Source organism: Larus michahellis, chromosome 8 (assembly GCF_964199755.1).
Source record: "Larus michahellis chromosome 8, bLarMic1.1, whole genome shotgun sequence".
Classification (NCBI taxonomy): Eukaryota; Metazoa; Chordata; class Aves; order Charadriiformes; family Laridae; genus Larus; species Larus michahellis.
Window position 1 is genome coordinate 6,916,146 of NC_133903.1, and position 18,469 is coordinate 6,934,614.

The 18,469-nt window shown below is 51.2% G+C and overlaps 2 protein-coding genes across 17 annotated transcripts in view; one reads left to right on the top strand and one right to left on the bottom strand.

Moving 5' to 3' along the window:
• The first annotated feature begins 1,894 nt into the window (after window positions 1-1,894).
• On the top strand, window positions 1,895-9,317 carry LOC141747473 (mesothelin-like protein). Its single transcript, XM_074597735.1, has 16 exons — window positions 1,895-1,934; window positions 2,418-2,449; window positions 2,927-2,976; window positions 3,536-3,656; window positions 3,779-3,864; window positions 4,332-4,458; window positions 4,539-4,729; window positions 4,828-4,918; window positions 5,014-5,158; window positions 5,799-5,983; window positions 6,183-6,338; window positions 6,427-6,560; window positions 6,834-6,967; window positions 7,138-7,238; window positions 7,468-8,509; window positions 9,244-9,317. The coding sequence occupies exons 1-16, from the start codon at window positions 1,895-1,897 to the stop codon at window positions 9,315-9,317; spliced, it is 2,709 nt and encodes a 902-aa protein (XP_074453836.1).
• Window positions 9,318-10,616: 1,299 nt separating this feature from the next.
• The window catches only part of LOC141748061 (mesothelin-like), a 78,890-nt gene continuing 71,037 nt past the window's right edge, over window positions 10,617-18,469 (bottom strand). For 14 of the 16 annotated variants that reach the window (XM_074599466.1, XM_074599460.1, XM_074599459.1 and 11 more), the window contains 13 exons: window positions 18,131-18,251; window positions 17,704-17,789; window positions 16,973-17,102; window positions 16,654-16,844; window positions 15,800-15,890; window positions 15,233-15,344; window positions 14,812-14,996; window positions 13,860-14,006; window positions 13,493-13,626; window positions 12,804-12,931; window positions 12,140-12,234; window positions 11,362-11,551; window positions 10,617-11,271 (listed from right to left, as the gene is read on the bottom strand). In XM_074599466.1, coding sequence (XP_074455567.1) covers window positions 11,177-11,271; window positions 11,362-11,551; window positions 12,140-12,234; window positions 12,804-12,931; window positions 13,493-13,626; window positions 13,860-14,006; window positions 14,812-14,996; window positions 15,233-15,344; window positions 15,800-15,890; window positions 16,654-16,844; window positions 16,973-17,102; window positions 17,704-17,789; window positions 18,131-18,251 — 1,705 coding nt within the window. In that variant the 3' untranslated portion in view covers window positions 10,617-11,176. The remainder of the gene's footprint in view (window positions 11,272-11,361; window positions 11,552-12,139; window positions 12,235-12,803; window positions 12,932-13,492; window positions 13,627-13,859; window positions 14,007-14,811; window positions 14,997-15,232; window positions 15,345-15,799; window positions 15,891-16,653; window positions 16,845-16,972; window positions 17,103-17,703; window positions 17,790-18,130; window positions 18,252-18,469) is intronic. The other 2 variants (XR_012588891.1, XR_012588892.1) reach the window with 2 other exon arrangements.

Here is an 18,469-nt window from a genome sequence, read left to right on the forward strand (position 1 = left end):
CCCTTCCCACCGAGGGTGAAGGGGCCTCAGCTGATGGCTCCCGGCACATTCGCGTTTGGAGTGGATTCTCCTGTGCCTGTTCCTCCTGGGGTTGTTCCAGGGCCAGGTTTAAGCTCTGCGGGGACACGGTGACCCACAAAGGGGCCCCCATGTGCCCCTGCCCTCCCGCTCCAGCCACCTCTGGCCAGCAAGCCCGGGGCGGGGGCTGTGTCCCACCGGCAGCCTCATAGCAAACAAGTTTCTGTAATTTTACCGCTCCAACAAGAGCTATTTTTACAGCAAATCCTTCCAAAATAGAAACCAGAAACACCCGCGGGCGGTTGACCAAGCCTTGGTGCTGCAGGACTGGTTGCTCGGTGGGAGTCGGGGACAGGGACATTGGCTGGGGACACCGGGGATGGCAAACCCTGCTCAGTGCTGTGCCCACGGGTCCAGGGACCCTTTACAAAGGCTGATGTCCCCAAACCTGGCCGAGCGGGTGGTGTGGCCGGGACAGCCGCCTCAGCCGAGCGTTGCAGACTCTCTCACCCTTCCCTTTTCCTGGGATAAATGCACAGATAACACGTTTGCTGCCGGCAGCATCGGGCTCCTTCAGGTTTTCATCACACAGCCCCCAAAAGGTTTTGCTTCCTTCCTTTTTGGTCTCCTCCTTCCTAGCACCTGCTGGACGGCGTTTCAGAGCAGGATCAGAAATTCCAGAGAGAAAGCTGTAAAAAGGGGAACGGGATTGTCCATGGCACAGGCAAAAAGGACGGGTGTGAGGGCAGCACCTCCCGAGGGGTGCTGAGCCCATCACCGAGGACTCATCTATTCTGCACGCCAGTTGCCCTACAAAATGTACCCTTGAATAGCTTGAAGGGTTTTTTTATGAACTGGGAGGACGTTTGCCTCCATCAGGAGCACGGAAACCACCAAACCAGAGGATTTAACTCATTTGCCCCAAAGTTCAAAGTGACCCTTTACAAAGAAAGAGAAAAAAAAACAAAAAAAACACCAAAACAAAACCAAAAAAACAACCAAAACCGAGAGAGAGAGAGAGCAGCTTTACAAAACACTGTTGAGAAACTGGCCCGTCACACCCCGTTTTTCAGAGCGCCATCCCCACCCCGCAGCAGATAAGTGCCGAGCCCTCCCCGGCGCTGCCCAGCCCCGGACATCGCGGGTGGGTGAGCACCTTCCCCGCCTGAGCAGCACCGAATCCTCCTCCAGCCCAGCCAAATTCCCCTCCTCGGACGGAGAACGACTTGGCGAGGCCGACGGTGGGATTTAGGGAACACAATGAGATTTAGCGGAAAAAAAATTACTCGCCTCCGGTTCAAAGGGCAATAAGCTAACTGCTCTGGGCAGCGCTGAGCAGCCCACGGACGGCAGTTCTAGAGCTGGGATTTATTCTCTATCGGGAGTTTCTAGCTGGGGGGTGTGGGGTCGGGTACAGGGGGAGGGCAGCGCCTGATGGAGCTCCTCCGCTGGGTTGCACTGGGTTTCTCCCAGTCTGTGCTGGTGTGGTTCTGTGCGGAGCTGGGGGATGGAGGGGGACCCTGACCCTGCAGGGTCCAGATGGGACCAGGGGTGTCAGAAGGGACAGAATGTTGTGGAGTTTCTTTTAATGTTTCTTTTTAATTCTTTTAATGGAGAATGAAATTCTGTTTTCTGTTATACAGGATTCAAAATCTCTCCCTTGGTGGCGGGGGGTGGGGGGTTTGTGCAGGCACTCACAGAGCTCGGGTGGGCACACTGACCTGCTGCGCTCCCACGGCTCCAGCCCCAGCATCCCACGAGGGAATCGGCTGCAGGACCATTCCCAGCCCAGCCGGCACCGTCCCGCGGTGGGGGACACGGCTCCCCGTCTGCGCTCTCTGATCTGCACTGAGGACGAAGCCCCGGCACAGGCAGCATGGTGTGGGCAGCCCCAGCAGCCATCGCTCTCTGCCTCCGTGAGTTATACATCTCGTCCCCGCAAAGCTGACCGTGTCCCGGGACCCTCTGCCATCCCCGGGCTCTGGGGATGCTCCAGCCCGCGGCGCTTTTCATTCCCAACCCACGTGGCTTTGGTGCTCCCTGTGCTCTGCCTCCTGCTCCCGTCAGCACCCGCAGGCGGTGGGAGTTCTTCCCAGCTGCAGGGCGTTAGAAATCTGCACAAACCTATTCCATGGGGCAGATTTCTCACTTTTTGCCTTCCAAACCCACCCCGAGGCGCCCCGGGTTGCTTGGGCTGGCACAGGCTGCAGGGTGATACGGGGGCTGCTTTCTGCATAGCGTTGGCCAGCATTTGCTAACTATTATTAAATTGACAAGGAAAAGACCCTTCCTAGACTTTACCCTAGAGCTGCTTTATAACAGCCCCCGACCGCCTGCACATACGGTCGTGGATGTTTTATAACATGGATATTTTATAACCCCCTCCCGCTTTGTTGCAGGTTTCCCCGCAGACCTCGTGAAAGCAGCAGCGGTGAGTCAGCGCCGGCAGCTCCAGTGGCTCCGGATACGCCAGGGCTTTGCCGAAACATCGCAGCCGGTGACCGGGAGCGTCAGAGCTGCCGCGGTTCCCCCGGTCCTCGGCTTCAGGGAGGCAAACCATCGCCTCCCCTCTGGCCCCCTGTGCAGCCCATGGCCCTGTCCCGTCCCATCCCTCGTTCACCCTCCGCCTCCATGCCCAGCTCCCAGACCGAAGGTTGGGACCCTAAACTTGACGGGCACCCAGCTAGGGGGAAGCAGGGACACACCTGCGGCTGAAGGGTCCCCACTCCTGAGAGCAGCTGTGGTGGCTTTTGCCCAGGGCAGCCTCGGGGCTGCTGCCGTCCTCAGCGGCCTGTGGGCAGCAGCCGCCGGTCTGGGCATGTCAGGCCCCATTCCCCGCTTGGTCCCTGTGTTTAAAAGCCCTTTGTCCCTCATTGACTCTGAGTGTCCCCCCTCTCCCCCTCCCCAGGTCACCCTGGTCCTCGGAGCCGTCCTGTCTGCCACTGAGCAACACACCGAGTAAGTACCGGCCCCAGATGGGGTCTCTGACAAGCTGGGGGGGTCTCAGGGGATGCAGGCAGTGGGGGGGGTGGATATAGCGTTTCTCCCCACATCCGTGTCACAGCTGCTGTGACAGGTCACTTGGGCTGGGGAGGATTTAGAGCCTTGCGCAGCCGGTTCTGGCGCCGGTGCCCAGGCTGGGGTTTCAGCTGCAGCGGCTTTTGTTATAGCACAAACACACCAAGAATTCCCTTTCCTTTATGGATGATGTGAGTCAACGGGAGCCTCGCCCAAGCCGAAATCCAGGCTCTGCTGGTTTCTCCCTCACCCAAAGCCCAGGGTATGGTGGGCACCTCTTGCCACCACCCCGGCCGTGGGGATGGGCACCCTCATGGCTGCAGGGCATCCCCTTCGGCACCAGGGCCGGGGGACGCTTTCACGACACCCCATGTTATTCCCACTTACCCCACGGTCAGGGCAAAGAGGGATTTCCCAAGGGGACAAGCGGATTCTTCCTCCACGGGGTGTTAGGGAGCTAACGTGGACAGTGAAAGGCAACCGTGCCTCTCCATCGCAGCCTCTCCGCCTCGGTCCTGCAAGGTTTCCAGTGCATCCCAGCCAGCGACCTGCCTGCTGCCGACATCCTCGCCTTTGCCCAGCGTCTGCAAAACGAAGGAGCGGAGCTCAGCGGCACCCAGGTGGGCAATTGTGGGGGCCACAGACCCCGCAGAGCCCGAGGGGGCGCGGGGAGCTGGGGGGTGCCAGGGAAAAGGGGCTCTCACCGCCTCAGCGTTGCCAAGTAAAGCCTCTCTCTGCCCAGCTCTCCTGCCTGGCCAGGCTGCTCACTGCCAAGAACCTGACGGCCGAATTCGGCACGTACCCACCAGACCTGCTGCTCTTCTTCGAGTGAGTATGGAGGGCAGCGCACAGCTGTGGTTTTGGTGCCGAATCGCAGCACCCAGCCCGCGCCAGCGCGGCCCTGGCACACCCCGGGGCGCACAGGACTCCGCGTGGGAGAAGAGTATTACAAAATCTGCATTGTGATGCCCGCATCTGCGGGCACCTTCAGACCCACATGGGGCACATCCAGCCCTGCCAGACCCCCTGGTCCTCTCCTTGCCAAAGCTGGGGCCATGCTGGCCATGGCACGGGGTTGGGTAGCCCCCACCCTGTGCCTGAGATATCCTCCCCTGGGAAAGAGGAGACCTCCCCCAACCCTCGCCCAATGCACAGCTCATTGCTCAGAAGGGGGTGACCATTTAAAACGACTTTCCCCATGCTCCCCACCCAAAAAACATTAAAGCTCTCCTGCCTGGACACGAGGAGCCCTTTGCCCTGTTCCTCCCGGCCACGCTGACTCTTGCTCCCCGCAGCTTGTCCGAGGTGCGTGGTGGGACCTGCCGAGAGTTTTACGCCCGGGCTTCCCGCGGGAACCTGGACCTGCTGCCCATGGGCTCGTCCCGGCGGACGGGGCTGCTGCGCGGGGCACTGGCCTGTCTGGTGAGTGGGGAGCGAGCCAGGGGTGGCCAGGGTCCCCCCGCGCCCCTCGGCCGGTGTTTGTACGAGGTCGTCTCTCCCAGGGGGTGAGGAGCAGCCGCCTGAGCCCCGAGCAGCTCGACAGCCTCGGAGCACTGGTGTGCGACATGGAGCCTGAGACCATCACGGCCTCGGACCCCAGCATCCTGGAGAACCTGAAGCTCTGCCCAGCACTGACGGGGGCCCAGCAGGACGCCCTCAACGCCGTGCTCCTCGGGGGGGGCACAGTGTATGGGTAAGGAGCCTCCGTCTGCTCTTACCGGGCAGGCAATGAGCAGAAGGGGTGGCGTACCCATGAGGATGCTGAGCTGGTCCTTCTCCCGACGGCTGCAGGGATCCTTCGAGCTGGGATTTACAGACCCTGCAAAATATGGGGCCGCTCCTGCTGGCTTTGAACCAGACCACGCTGAGCTTGGTGGCCGAGGTAAGTCCCCTCCCCTCCAGACCTCGGGACGAGTTGCCCATCAGCCAGGCCAGCCCTGAGGCTGCGGGACCCAGCACCCTCTGCCCCCTCAGCAGGCAGCGCGGGAGGCTTTCAGCAGGAGCATCGCGGCCACGTACGGCAGCCAGGGACGTTCCCAGCGGGAGAAGTCCCTGACCCTCCTCAGGGCCTTCAGAGCAGCGTCGGCTTCGTCTCACCCCAGGCTGAAGCGGAGCACAGACCGTGAGTGTTTCCCATCACTGCGGCCAGTCCGGACCAGTTCAGAGCTCTTGGGGAGGGAAAAAAGACCCCAGGCTGGTGAGCACCTGTGTGCTCCCAGGGAGGGGGACAGGACCAGGCAGGAAGCTGTAGGATTCCCTTTAACTGGGGAGATGGGGGAAAATGATCTTACAGCACGCTGGGGTGTTTGCTCTTACCTGGGAACAGGAATATGAGAGCAACAGCTGGGAAGGAGCTGGAACAGGGGGAGAAAACTCCTGGAGCTGGGTGGGAGCGGCGCCAGGGGAGGATGCTGCAAGTCTGGAGGATGCTCGTGCAGGCGACGTGGGAAAGGGTTCATTTTTTATTTGCCTTCAAGAGGACAAAGCACACGTGGTCTACAGAAACATCACCAGGTTCTTCATGAATAACTTTAAGGGATGAAAGCGAATAAGGCACCTTCATGGGCTGGGGACCCAGAGGATGGGAGGACGATTCTCAGTCCTGCCCTGCAGGACGGCTTGAGCTGCATTATGGCGATTCCCTGTTCATTCATCAGGGCTCTTCTGAGGGGCTCTGGGGTCCTGTGGCAGGACCAGGGCCAGGCAGGAGGGAGAAGATGCCAGTCTGCCCAATGTGCCCAATGTGCCCTCCTTGCCCACAGGCTGCCCGTCCACCCCCATCACGGCCAGCATCATCTCCAGCTCCTTCTTCATCATCGACTACAGCACCAGCGAGCAGCTTGACCTCTGCCTGAGCAATGAGGTTTTAGAAGCAAACCTGGAGCCTCTGCTGGAACAGCCGCTCCCCACGGAGTACCTCATGGTCATGAAAAACAAGCTGAAGCAGGTGACGAGTGACAGAGGGCGGGAGCCCCTGCACAGCCCCCCGTTAGCGTGGGCACGCTCCGGGATGGGCGAGACTCGCTGCGGGAACGGGCATCATCAGACGCAGGGATGAAGGCGCCTGAGCGTGTCCTTTGCGCCTGTTTCTGCCTTCTTTTCCCTTCCCTGACCCTCTTTTCTGTCCCACTGGCCTGCCCCTATAGATTTACGGGTCGGAGATCCCAGAGAAGCAGCTGAAGCAGTTCGGGCGGCTGGCTCGCCAGTACACGGCGGAGGAGATCAGCCAGTGGCCACCGTTGTCCAACGACACGTTCTCAGCCCTGCTCAGCCCCTCGGATGGCAAGTGGGAGGCTCCCCAGGTAAACCCCCCGGCAGCAGCACGCGCATTTCTACCGGGAGCACCTTCCTTCCCTGCCTGCGTGCAACCACATCAACTGTGTTTCCCAGGTCCAGCAGCTGCTCAGCAGGTACCAGGCCACAGGGGGCACCTTGACCGGATCCTTGCTCTGGAAAATGGGTGGGAGAAACCTGTGTAACCTGCAGGAGGAGCAGATCAAGCAAATACCTCCAGAAGCAATCAGGTTAGACACTTTTTAGGGGTGCTTTTCAGTCCTGCGAAGCCCTTGGGACCAGGGGGGAAGCGGATGGTGGGATAGCAGACTCCCACCTCCATTTTGGCCCTGCCGCTCGCAGGCAGCACAGTGGGATGGCCACGTCCTGCTCCCCGCTCCTGCCTGAGCCACCGGCACTGCGGGCAGGGACAGACCACTCCTCTCCCCACACCAACAGCAGGGCTTGAGCTGTGCTTTGGAATGGTGCCTCTGGCTCTAACCGGTGACCCTCCCTCTCCCCAGGACTGCTGGACAATTAAACATTTCTTCTTGTTCTCAAACCAAGAAGGACCAGCTCTACAGAAAAGCCCAGGAGGCCTTTGCTGGCCAGGCTGGCACCACCAGGGCGTATTATTGCCAGATTCGGTCGTACCTGGGTAGGTGTTTCAGCCTTCACCCTCCTTCCCATGGTGACAGAGGTTGGATACCTCTTCCTCGGCCAGGGGGGTTTGTCCACACTAGAGACACATCCAGCAGTCTCCAGAACCCCCCCAAAAGCATTGTAAGTGTTTGCACGTGTCTAGGTGCCCCGTATGATTTCTTTAAGGTGGAGCTCCAGCAAAGGACCTGAAAGACTTGGCTAAAGCTGGCATTATCATAGACATGGACATAGACACCTTCCTTGCCCTAAATCCCGATGAAATGCAGGTACGTCCCCCACCACGCTGCTCCTCTTTTCCCCGCTGGAGGGCAGGGCTAGTTGAGGGCTGGGGTTTGAGGCCACAGCCCCATCGGATCACCAAGTCTCTTATTTTTTTTTACCTTTTGAAATTGTCTTTCGGAAGTTATTACTTACTGTACAGTCCTGCTAGAAAAGCGCCTTGCGGTGCTGCCAGCTGCGAGGATGGACAAAGACGTTGTTGCACGTGTATTGCAGAAACTCAGCGTCACAGACGTGAAAAATTTGCTCGGGGAAAACCTCGCTTACCTGAAGGAAGCTGAAAACGAGACCTCGGTGATGCGCTGGGTGAAGAGCCAGTCCCAGCAGGAACTGGACTGTACCCTGGGAATCGGCCTGCAAGGAGGGATGCAGGAGCCCAGCCCCACGGGGACCACCGCCACTCCCCACCCCACCACCTCGGCCAGTGTCACCCCCACCGTCCCCGCGACCACTGCCTTCCCCACTGCCCCCACCTCTATCGCCACTAGCAGCCTCCCCACCGCTAATTTAAGTACCAGCCCCCACAAGGCCCCCACCCCAAGTACTATCAGCCCAACCTCCCCTCACAGCACTCCCCCACGCACTTACACCACTGCCCCCAGTTCTGCTGGGAGTCCCCCTGCCACCTCCACCGCCGCACCTCCTACGACCACGGGCTCCATTGTCCCATGCTCCACCCACCAGTCTGCCACCTCAAGTAAGGCCACCCCCCCCACTGTCACCCTCCTCACCACCATCCTTGCCACTGTCAACCCCAACGCCACCTCTCCCAGCTCCGTCCCACCTCCGGCTGCCACACACGGGGCCACCACGACCACCACCAGCGCTGTTAGTAACTCAGCCGTTACCACCCACAACGCCAGCACCCCACTGGTGTCCGTGAACCCCCCAGCACCTGCAGGTACTATCAGCCCTGCTCCCGCCACCCGTAACACCACCACGCCGACCACCCACAATGCTCCCAGCACCCTTGTCCCTACCTCCACCTCTGCACCCGCCGCCACCGCAGCCACAGAAATGAACCTCCCTCCCCACAAGCCCACCCCCACTCCCAACTCCACTGTCTCCACCCAAAAGAGTGTCCCCTCCTCAACGGCCAAGACTACAACATTAGCTTGCAAGACCAGTGCTCCTCCAGCATTTCCCGGCCCCTTTTCCACCACCAGCAGCAGTGAGACCACTAAAAACCCACCCACAGGCGTGCCAGAGCCACCGAGACCAACACCTGGCGGATACATCAACCTGCACCCTGAAGCTGGTAAGATGTGAATGTTCAGAGTCGGGAAAAGCTTAGGACCCGATGGCAAGGCAGAAGCTTGACGAGTAGTAGCTGATCCACCTTTTTCCTGGCCAGATTCAATCCGGTGTGCTGCTGTCCACAAGAAACCCCCAAGTAGTTACTGGCTAGACAGGCAGCGATGTGGCTCTCCAGGGTGTCAAAGCCCCTGGATCTGGAGCCCACCACTTTCAGGTCCCACGCGTTCTGCAAGTCCGGTGAGGTGCACCTTCAGACATCTCGGCATGCCCAGCACCCCTCAACTGCTCTGCAGGGAGCTGGAGTGATTCCATTAATGCCAGGGCACTGCACTGTTTTTCCACAAGGCAAGGATCTGGCCTTCTGTATTTTAGCCAACACAGTGTTTCTGAATAGGCATCGCTATAAAAGCCCTAAAATCTGAAGTCGTTTAACCCGGCAGAGCTACATCTGTAGCTTTAATGACTCAACAGATTTCCTCCTGATTTACGCTGGTGAAAGTTAGAAAACACCCAGTCCCACTGACTATTTACAGCCAGGTGACATTTGTGCCTGGGGTGCAGGTCAGTGCCCGAGGTGCAGGTACGGGCAACGTCACAAAAAATAGAAAAATGTCATCCTGACACGTGCAGTCCTCTGGGGTACCTGAATGCCAAAGCAGGTCTACCGCCCTCACAGCTTACGCGTGCTGTTTGTCTGGATAATCCAATTCTTTCTCATCTGTCTTCTCCCCCTAGGATCAGGATCCAGACTCTCCTCCTGCCTAGTGCCCATCCTGACAACAGCCTCACTGCTGCGAGGGCTGCTCTGACACCGCCACCTCCAGCGCCAAACCTAGCGGATTCCTCCTTTAATTTGCACCAACCTTGCTAAAGAACGGTGCTGGCAAATTCCCTGCGGAAAAGCAGAAACCCAGGAAAGGAACAGAGTTTGTCCACTTGATACCAGCACAGAATTTGCTTATTAATTTTGAGGCTGGGCAGTGAAAGGAGGACAGATATTTTTCCAGCCCAAAGAAGCCCAACAGGTACTTACTAGCTAGTTGCTCTATGTAATACAATTGCCAGCAATGCTGACTGGTCTGACAACGCATTAATGCTGACAGCAGGGCCGGTTCTGCCAGCTTTACTCACACGGAGGGGTATTTTACTTCTAAGCAGTCCCACTGGGATCCGCTCAAACAGTGGGACAACTCAGGGATTTGAGTTACCGGCCATTCCAAAAGCAGCAGAATATGGCCCAGCAACACAGTCTGAAAGCTCAGAGATCCACTAAATTGCATTTAACTTGTTTCACGGGATTTTTGATCAAGATTTGTTCAAACTACGCAAAGCCTAGTTAGAGGGATGATTAACTGAAGATAGTTCATCTTGATTACTGTTGCAATGCTATATAATAAAACATCAATCAACTTTTTTTTTTCCTAATCAAATGTGTTCTTTGATGTGTTTAGTGCTTTGTATTGTAGTTTTTCTAGCTAGCTTAAATCTAAGCAGTTTCTACTTCTTTTGCTCTGACTTTCTTCATTATCTAGTGTCTCCTCTTCCAAGAGCCCCACTACAAGAGAGCATTTCTCCCTCCAACTTGCAGATCATCCACTTACTAGTTTCATTCTCCACGGGCTGAGGAGATTCTTGCACGTCAGTTGTTGAGAGCGAATCAAGGCACAAAGAAACAAATCACGCTTTCTATCAGGGGATCGATGCTGTTAAAGATGCAGGCTGTCTTTCTTACGTTGGGCTCTCCCCCACCCTAGCTAGTGCCCCAGCACCCCAGGACGCAGGCAGTGGGGAAGTGTCTCTTGCCACCCAGAAGCCTGCAGTGAAGGACAGACGGGGCTCTCCTGTTCTCTTTCTGTAAAGCATGGACAACAAACATTTATAATGTCTTTGCAGACAGGTTCTCCTCCTGGGGGAAAAAGGGGGGTTTCAGGGGCTGGATACAGGTTGCACCGAGGCTTTTTTGGACAGAAATTCCCAATGAATGGGGGAAAAAAATGCACTGAAAATCTTATAGAAAGTTCTTATACCTTGCCCATGAGGAAGCTGAGAACAGCCTCAGTTCTTCGGTGTTGAGGGGTCAAGACCAAAGAAAAGGAAAAAGCATGTCTGGGGTTTCTGACCATTTAATTTGGACCGATATCTGCAGACACAAAGGTATGGGCAGTCTGAATGAAGAGACGACAACAGCAACTCTTCAATTTGCTTCTGGCATTTTTTACTTAGTCACATTATTTCTTTACAATCAGACAGAAAACTTCACTCCTGCTCAGAGGCCTTGGTACTGTCAAGACACCAGGCTCTTTGAGAAACGTAATCGTTAACGTGCAGAACAGCCAATTTGCTCACCCTTAAACCCACCAGGGTTGCGCAGTAAAATATTGACATCGTTTGTGTTGCAGTTACATGGCTGGGGCTTACCTGGGCTTGGTCTCTACAAAAAGCAAAGATCCTGCTCTGAAGAGCCTGAAATTTTCCCTTCAGACAGAACACTGGCGTTATTTTGAGTTATTTGAAAGACGAAGTACCTAAAAGTGAACCCTGGGCTGCACAACAGTTGCCTGCTAGCATGGAGCACCCTCTCACCCCCCAAGCATAGCCGTCCCCAACAGGCCTCAGAGCAGGTCAGAGGCTGGTCCCCCTCATCTTGCTTTCTCTTGAGGGAAGATTTTCAAGACAAGACCAACATCATCAGGAAACTGATAAGCAGAGCAGGCAGGAGGTGGAGTGTCATGGCCACAGTACCCAGAGAGGCTGAGGATGTTGCTAAAGGAAAAAGAGGGGGCATCAGTGCAAAGAAATGAACGATTGAACCACTTAAAGCACAACAATCAGAGGTCCTAACATAATACGTACACTGAAATTTCTGTGCGACAATGTTGATGTAACCTTCTTGTGTTCCCCCAGTAAGCCCAATATGCATTTTATCCAATTCTGATTGTTTCTGCATTTGGACCCACTCCCAGATGGGGGACTTGTGCTGCCATTTCTTCAGATCACTGAGATTTATCCCCAGCAAGTTCTCAACCTCAGAAACTGTCAGGCTCTAGGAGAAATCAAAGAACAAGAATTACAGATGTAGGAAATAATACCTCTGACCAAGGAACCAATGAGGTTTCTATTAGCAGAAATGTGAAGTACGAGGAAGACAAATTTCTGGTGAGTGGTTTCAACTGGGACAATCTTCCCTTAGGTTAGGGGAATGAACACAATGGCTCCTCAAAGACTATTTCTGCTGTCCTGTGATGACAAGTCTCCTACACTCAAGAGGGGGCCCCGGTCCCTGCCCGAATCACTGGGCTTTCTTCCAAAATTGATTTCATTACTGCTAACACTCTTGTCAGAAGACTTGTCACATAGCTGTCGACTGCAGCCTAATGGATGCCCGTTCCCTGCTCCAGCCACTACTGCTATGAGGGCCTGCTCTAAAGAAATTCCCCAGTAAGACTGGCTTAGCATCCATGTACGACTCCAAATTACATTCTTACAGAAGTTTCAGGCCGGTTCTCCACTTTCTACTGGTCTAGCATCATTCTGAATTTGACAGAGTGACTCCCGATTTACACCAATGGACAATGCGACCGAAACCATAATACGAATGCAAGGAATCCAACAATTTGAAGATTCAGCTCACCAGCAAGGAGTCTCTTCTTAAATTCGCAAAAGTACTAACATCCATGTTCACGTTGTCCTTGCTTAGAGCTTTGAGATCCATACCTGGAGCACCGCCTGGGACCAAAAAGAGAAAGTATATCAAAGTATGGAGGACAGCCCCTAAATGAGCAGTGTTGTGTAACTGTATAAGCTAGAGCTATAATGATGTTTCTAAAATTTATTAGGCTGGGGCTGCTAACAGAGTGAGGTCCAACTGCAAAATATACGGATGCTACTTCATTTTGCTGGGAGGTATTATTGTGTTGGCTGTTAAACCAATCTGCAACAATGCCAGATGCTAGACAGAGGTGTAAGAAGAGTTTGCTCAGGCTGTGAATAAATTCTTGGCTTAACAGGGAAAAATCTATGTTTTGTGACATGGAGAAGGGCTGTGAGATAAGCGCTAAGCATTAGCAGCTCGATTTCTTGTGGATCTCGCAGATCTTACCCATCCCAGAAGTCATGAGTTTGATTTTCCCTGTGATAGTCTGACAATTGATTTGGGCAACCTGCAAGCTGGAAAAGACTGAAACTTTTAACAACCTGGCTCTGAAAATTCCCAAATCTTAGATGGTATTTGATACCCACTCAGCTTCTGGCTAAGACCTCTGTCTTTCCCCATAATATACTGTTCTTTTACATACCTAGATATGGTTTGATAAGCTCATAGTAAGCAGGTAAATAGTGCTGGTCTGAGAAAGCACGTTTTGCTTTAGCATATAAGATGTCTTTCGTAAGCTGTGAACAGGCTGAAAGATTCAGAGATGCTAGTCTGCAGAAAAATTAAGATTCAGGGAGAGAAAAGTTTTTGTTATCTTCAACCTGAACAAATTTTGAACTATTAGTATCTGTCTGGGATTCTCTATGTAAGACAGGTGACCCCCCTCTTCCCAGTAGATAGAAGAGTTATGGAGAGAAGCTAAGACCAAAAAATAATGGCTCAGTCTCCTGCTTAAAATGGCATGTCTTCCAAGTTACGATAGCTCTGATGGTGCATGGTAAGTTTCTAGATTTGCAAAGATGTAGTTAACTGATTTCATGTAGCAGTCTTTCAAAGGAATTTAAATTAAATTTAATTAACTCTTTTCGCTCTAGATAAAAGCATGCATGCAGACCATATCTGTTGTCAGCTGAGCTACAATACAGAGAGTTTGACTGCAAATCTGAGCCCTTCCTGGCCTGCAAGAACTGCAGGCTTTTAAACCTGGACGCAGGGCAGGTACCAAGTTGCTTCCTAGATTTCCTCTCACTGAGTGGAGAGAAAAGGAAAATGCACTTGCTGATGGGAAAGTGCTTTTGCAAGAAGCCAAGAGCATCACGATATTTGACTCACTTCAAGCTGCTGGGGTCTATCATATTCAACTCGGTCACATTTAGAAGGCATATGTATCTCGTACCAATTGCGTTCAGTGCAGTGGCATTCAAGGCATTTCCCAAGTCAACATATCTCCTAATTATTGCAGAAGCCTAGAAACACATTTAATTTTTTTCAAAAGTTAACCTGAATCAGAATCTATGTTTTCATCCTCAAAAGAAAAACAAATGCAATCATTACAAAAATAAAACTGAATCATTTCAAATATATTTGTTTGGACCTCAAAGATGAGCAAATCATCTTTGAACCCACTAAGCTAGTCCTAGACCAGCAGCTCCTAAACCAGGAAGCAAACATGGGCAGGAAAGCAAACCCAAATCCCTACCTGAGCATCAGCAGGCTGATACTTTAGCAAGTCAGCCAGTGTGTCAGCTGAAGTTATCTTCCATTTAGAAATGTCCTCAGGGGTGACAAAAGAAACAAGGGAGCCCAGTTTGGGGAGCAAACTTTCAGGATACCCATCAGGATATGTCTGTGGAAAGATCATTGTTATTGCTATGAACACTCATTATCGTGCCTGTGCTTACGAACTTATGCTTTTTGTAAAATTGATGTGGAAAAGCCCAAAAGGTCTGCAAGGAATAAGAAACCAAAGCCAGTGAGACTCCATGAGCACATCTGTCCTTTTTCTGCCTGATAGCTCAGGCAAGCAGGCCCCAGGGGAAGGAACAAAACCTGAAGCACTGTGAATTGAGTCAACACGGATTTGAGTGGCCAGCATGCTTTGTGGTGGTGAAGGCTAATCAAATACAGAGAGAGCTTCCCTAGCAGCGGCACAGCCAGCATGTCAAGGGAAATTACTATTTCCCTCCATTTGGTTGGCACTTGCGAGACCCCATCTGGATACTACGTCCAGAAAGACTTTGACAAAGTCTAGCAAAGACTAGAAAGTCTAGCAGAGGGCCATGCTGGTCAGGAGGGCAGAAGCAGCACACGACACGCAAAGTGGGGCAGTGGGACTGAGAGAGGTGGGTTTTTAGTCTGAGGAAGAGAAGACTAGGTGAGGATTTTATCACTGTCTTCAACTAATGGGAGATTTTAGGGAGGATGGAGCCACACTCTTCTCAGGGGTGCACAGTGAAAGAATAAGGACCAATAGGCAATGAAAATTCTCATATTAAGAAACATATATTTTCACAGTAAAGGTGGTCAAACAGTGGAAGAGGAGCCCAGAGAGGTAGTGGAGTCTCAGTCCTTGGAGACACTTAAACTCAACCGGACAAGTCCCTGAGCAATCTCATCAGTAGATAATTTGACATTCTTCAGCCTGGCATTACCTCATCCAGATGCCTCTTCAGCACACCTAATTGCTGAATACTGAAGGCATAGGTCAGTATCTGAGGGAGGTGATTATCCAGAGAGACGTTTTTCAGGCAAGTATGTAACTGCTCAGCTGTGTACTCAATAGGCATCAAGTCACTGTTAAGAACCGTGTCTGTTATCCGCTTGTTAGGTGGGCAACCTGTTGAAGAAATTATCAAATGTGCTCAGTATTAAATCCTTTTACTTCAAGCTTTGAATGGTCCCTTGCTGGAGATAGACAGGTATGCATTCAGAGTACCACCCCCCTCCCGGGTGACCTGCCACCAAGTGTTTCGTAGTTGAACTCAGACACATTTAGGGACACCTACAAGCACTAGGGTCAACCTTGATGCCAGGGGGAATGCTGCCATTACAGATCAGAGAAAGCTCCCATACCATCAGCACGCTTATGCCTAGTAGGCAGGAGTTCTTCAACAATGGTGGCCAACTGTTCCCTTGACAGAGGTGAATTGTGTGCAAAGTTTTTCAGCCAAAGAGTTAAAGCATTCTGCAAGGAAAAGGTTTCGTCAGGGGGACATTGCAATCTTTGGTGTACCACCAGCATAACAAGTTGCAACTCACACAGACAAGACTGTTAAAGTACAATGGGCAGCAGACCTGCTGCTATTTTTTTTGGTGAGCCAAAGGCAAATTTCTTAATGCTTAAACTCTATCATATCCCATGCCCCATAAATGATTTTACCTCCTCACAAAGCACTGTATACAGTCACTACTGCTTTCCACCTCTGGCACTCTTCCAACAACGATCTAGATTTGCAGTTCCACGCTGTCAGCTTGATCAACCATCACTTCTCATAGACCATCTATCCCTTTTGGCACCACAATTTTTAAATGAAGACACTATTGAAAACATACTAGACTGAACAACCCCCATCATATTTCCTTCATACTGTGGGACTAGGAGTGCTTCCCAAACTCCCCACACCTCTATGAATAACACACCTTGGGGATCTTCTGCAAGATGCTGTGATCAAATACAGGAATCAATCCACTGAGCACATTCAAAGTAAAAGCTGACCATGCTGCGGGAGCCCTGCATACAAGAATTAGCAGGGATCAGCTTTCAAGGAAGAACAACAACAACAAAAACAACACTTTAAAAGCTGACAGGATTATGTCCTTGTACCACCTGAAGTTAAGAAAACACAAGATTTAAATCCTATCTCAATCACTTCCTGTTACACAAAACTTCATTCCACCAGAGCAGAAGCAATTGTTAGTAACATGAATAAGGGCAGCTGGATGGGAAAATGGCATTTTAAGAAGTACATTATTATTTTCTTAAGCATGAAACCTAAAGAATATCTATGGCTTACTATCACCCAATTCAGTGCCAAGATCTCAGGGCATTTGACACAGGAAGAGAAAATATTTTGCCTCCCTTCCCTGGACAATGGTCTCTGTTAGATACAGCCAGAATTTATCAAGCACCTGTCAGTTTGACAGGTAGAAACAGAATATTTTCTGAAAGTGAATGGCTGACAGACACCTAAAGCTCATCTGTGTTCATCAGAACAGTCTCAGAGAAGTTTGGTTAATGAAAAAGAGACCAGCAGAAAGGCTTTTCTAACTAGAGCAGGTGAGAAGTGACAATGTATTTTCCAGTGGAATTCCAGGCACACCTTTCAGCTGAAGTTCAAATAAAACAATGTTAAATGTCCAATGTGAAATTCAAAAACTATGAATTATTCAAGTTTTTGACCAAGCTGGTTGGCTGAAGTTCTCTCAGGACTTAATAGGACAATTGTTTTGTTTAAGCGAACTGTTCTGCTGATGCCCAAGAGAAAAATTCATACCCGAATGTAGTGTTACCACTGCTGATGACGCTCCTAATAGCCTCTTCTTGATCAGGCAGGAAAGAGTCACACTGGCTTAATTGCTTCAGCAAATTCCCACCAGAACTTCTAATGTATTCTCCACCCAAGTCACAGACCAGACGTCCCAGAATCTCTGCATTTTCCTTGTTTACCTGTGTGCTAGAAATTTTCTGAAATAATACAAGACAGAGGTGTTAAAGAACTGGATGCCATTGTAGAAGAGCGTTGTTGCTCCTGCTGACAGCTGACAACCCCAAGTTCTCCCCAGCCTTCTGCAGAGCTGTCCCTGACCACGTACCAAACATGCCAAAGCTTCCAAGAGCAGCTCTTTCCGCTGAGATGACTCTCTTTGCAGAACATCAAGATTTGCTTTCCCGATATTAGCAAAGTACTGCCTACAGCTTCCTGTTGCTGCATAGTCTGAAGGACTAGAAAGACAAATACTCCATGAATTCTAGCGAATGATATCAAACAGTTGGTCAGGTTCAAGGCTGTTCAATATATACTGTGTCCAGTATAACATCTTCCACATCCACAGACTAAACTCTATGCAGCTGTTGTTCCCAAAGATCCTAGCCTACATTTTTTAAAAATTCATTTTCACTTTAAGGAATCTATTGCGAGACTCAGATTAAAATTGCTCAAGATTTGATGCAGAATCACAGCGGGCAGCTACAGGAACAAAGAAATCCACTCTGCTGTCTGTTTTCTTTGATGTTGCAAAGGAAAAGCACATTCACAGAGGCCAGAAAGTACTAAAACTGCACACTGGTTTCGTATCCAAACAGATATATTTAAAAGGAGCTTTCTAACTTTTACATTAATATGATGGATAGCTGAATCTGAAAGGACCTTAAAGCACTTTTGAAAGCTTTCCGAAATCTGATTTTTTTTCCCCTTTAAGGAGGCCTGAACAAGTTTGAAATACACATCAAACACGAACTAGTCATCACCAGCTAGGTTATAAAGTAATACCTCTTTTTCCCACTAGTTACTAGGGTAACAACATGAAAACCATAGCACAGTTACCTTAAAAACAGCAACAGGTCTTTAGGATAGCTATCTAAATCCTTGGGAATCCCATGCAGCGTCACCAGCTTCGCTAAGCAACTCAGCTGAAAGGACAGCACAGTTTACATCAAGGAAGAAAAAGCCAACATGAAAACATTAGAAAAAAAATAAAACAAATATAAAGATTTTACTCTGCTCCACAGTAAGGAAAAAAAAAAAAAAAAAAGAGACAGAAATCAGAGGTTCTGGTTCCTGAGAAATCTAGCCAACTGGGTCTTGACTTCTCCTGTCTTCGGGGAAATTCAGAACTGTGGGATGGAGACCCAGGACCAGTTACATTTGTTCTAGTCCCTGAAGATGAGAGATTTTTTGTTCTTGCTGAACAATCCTCCTTGCTATCTTTATGACAACACCAAACATCGCATTTCAAAATGCGGAAACTGACCTGATCTTCTCCTAGCTTGACATTCTTCTCCTTCATGACTTTGGCCAGCTCCTGAAATCTTTCTGCTTCCATCTCATTGGTAGCTGCACACGTGAAGCCTTGAAGGACCGACTGAGAAAGCCTGAACATTTACAGAAGGCAAATCAGAAGGGCAAGGCCTTCAGGAGAAAATTCGGTGCTCTTCTCCCACATATATAATGACAAATACAGCAAGCATAAGCCTCCCCCATTCTCAAAGTTTAACGTTCTCCAAACTCCATCCCCTCAAAGTTGCTAGTCTTGACTTATGTGGGAGATCAAGAAGCCATCACTGGTCAAATAAACATAATCCAGAGACTT

What these genes read in the sequence shown, in the direction of transcription:
- LOC141747473 (XM_074597735.1), top strand. Translation starts at nt 1,895, where the DNA reads ATGGTGTGGGCAGCCCCAGCAGCCATCGCTCTCTGCCTCC. An exon ending in ACCTCGTGAAAGCAGCAGCG is followed by an intron (nt 2,450 to 2,926) that starts GTGAGTCAGCGC and finishes CCCCCTCCCCAG; the next exon opens with GTCACCCTGGTCCTCGGAGC. An exon ending in CCAGATTCGGTCGTACCTGG is followed by an intron (nt 6,968 to 7,137) that starts GTAGGTGTTTCA and finishes GATTTCTTTAAG; the next exon opens with GTGGAGCTCCAGCAAAGGAC.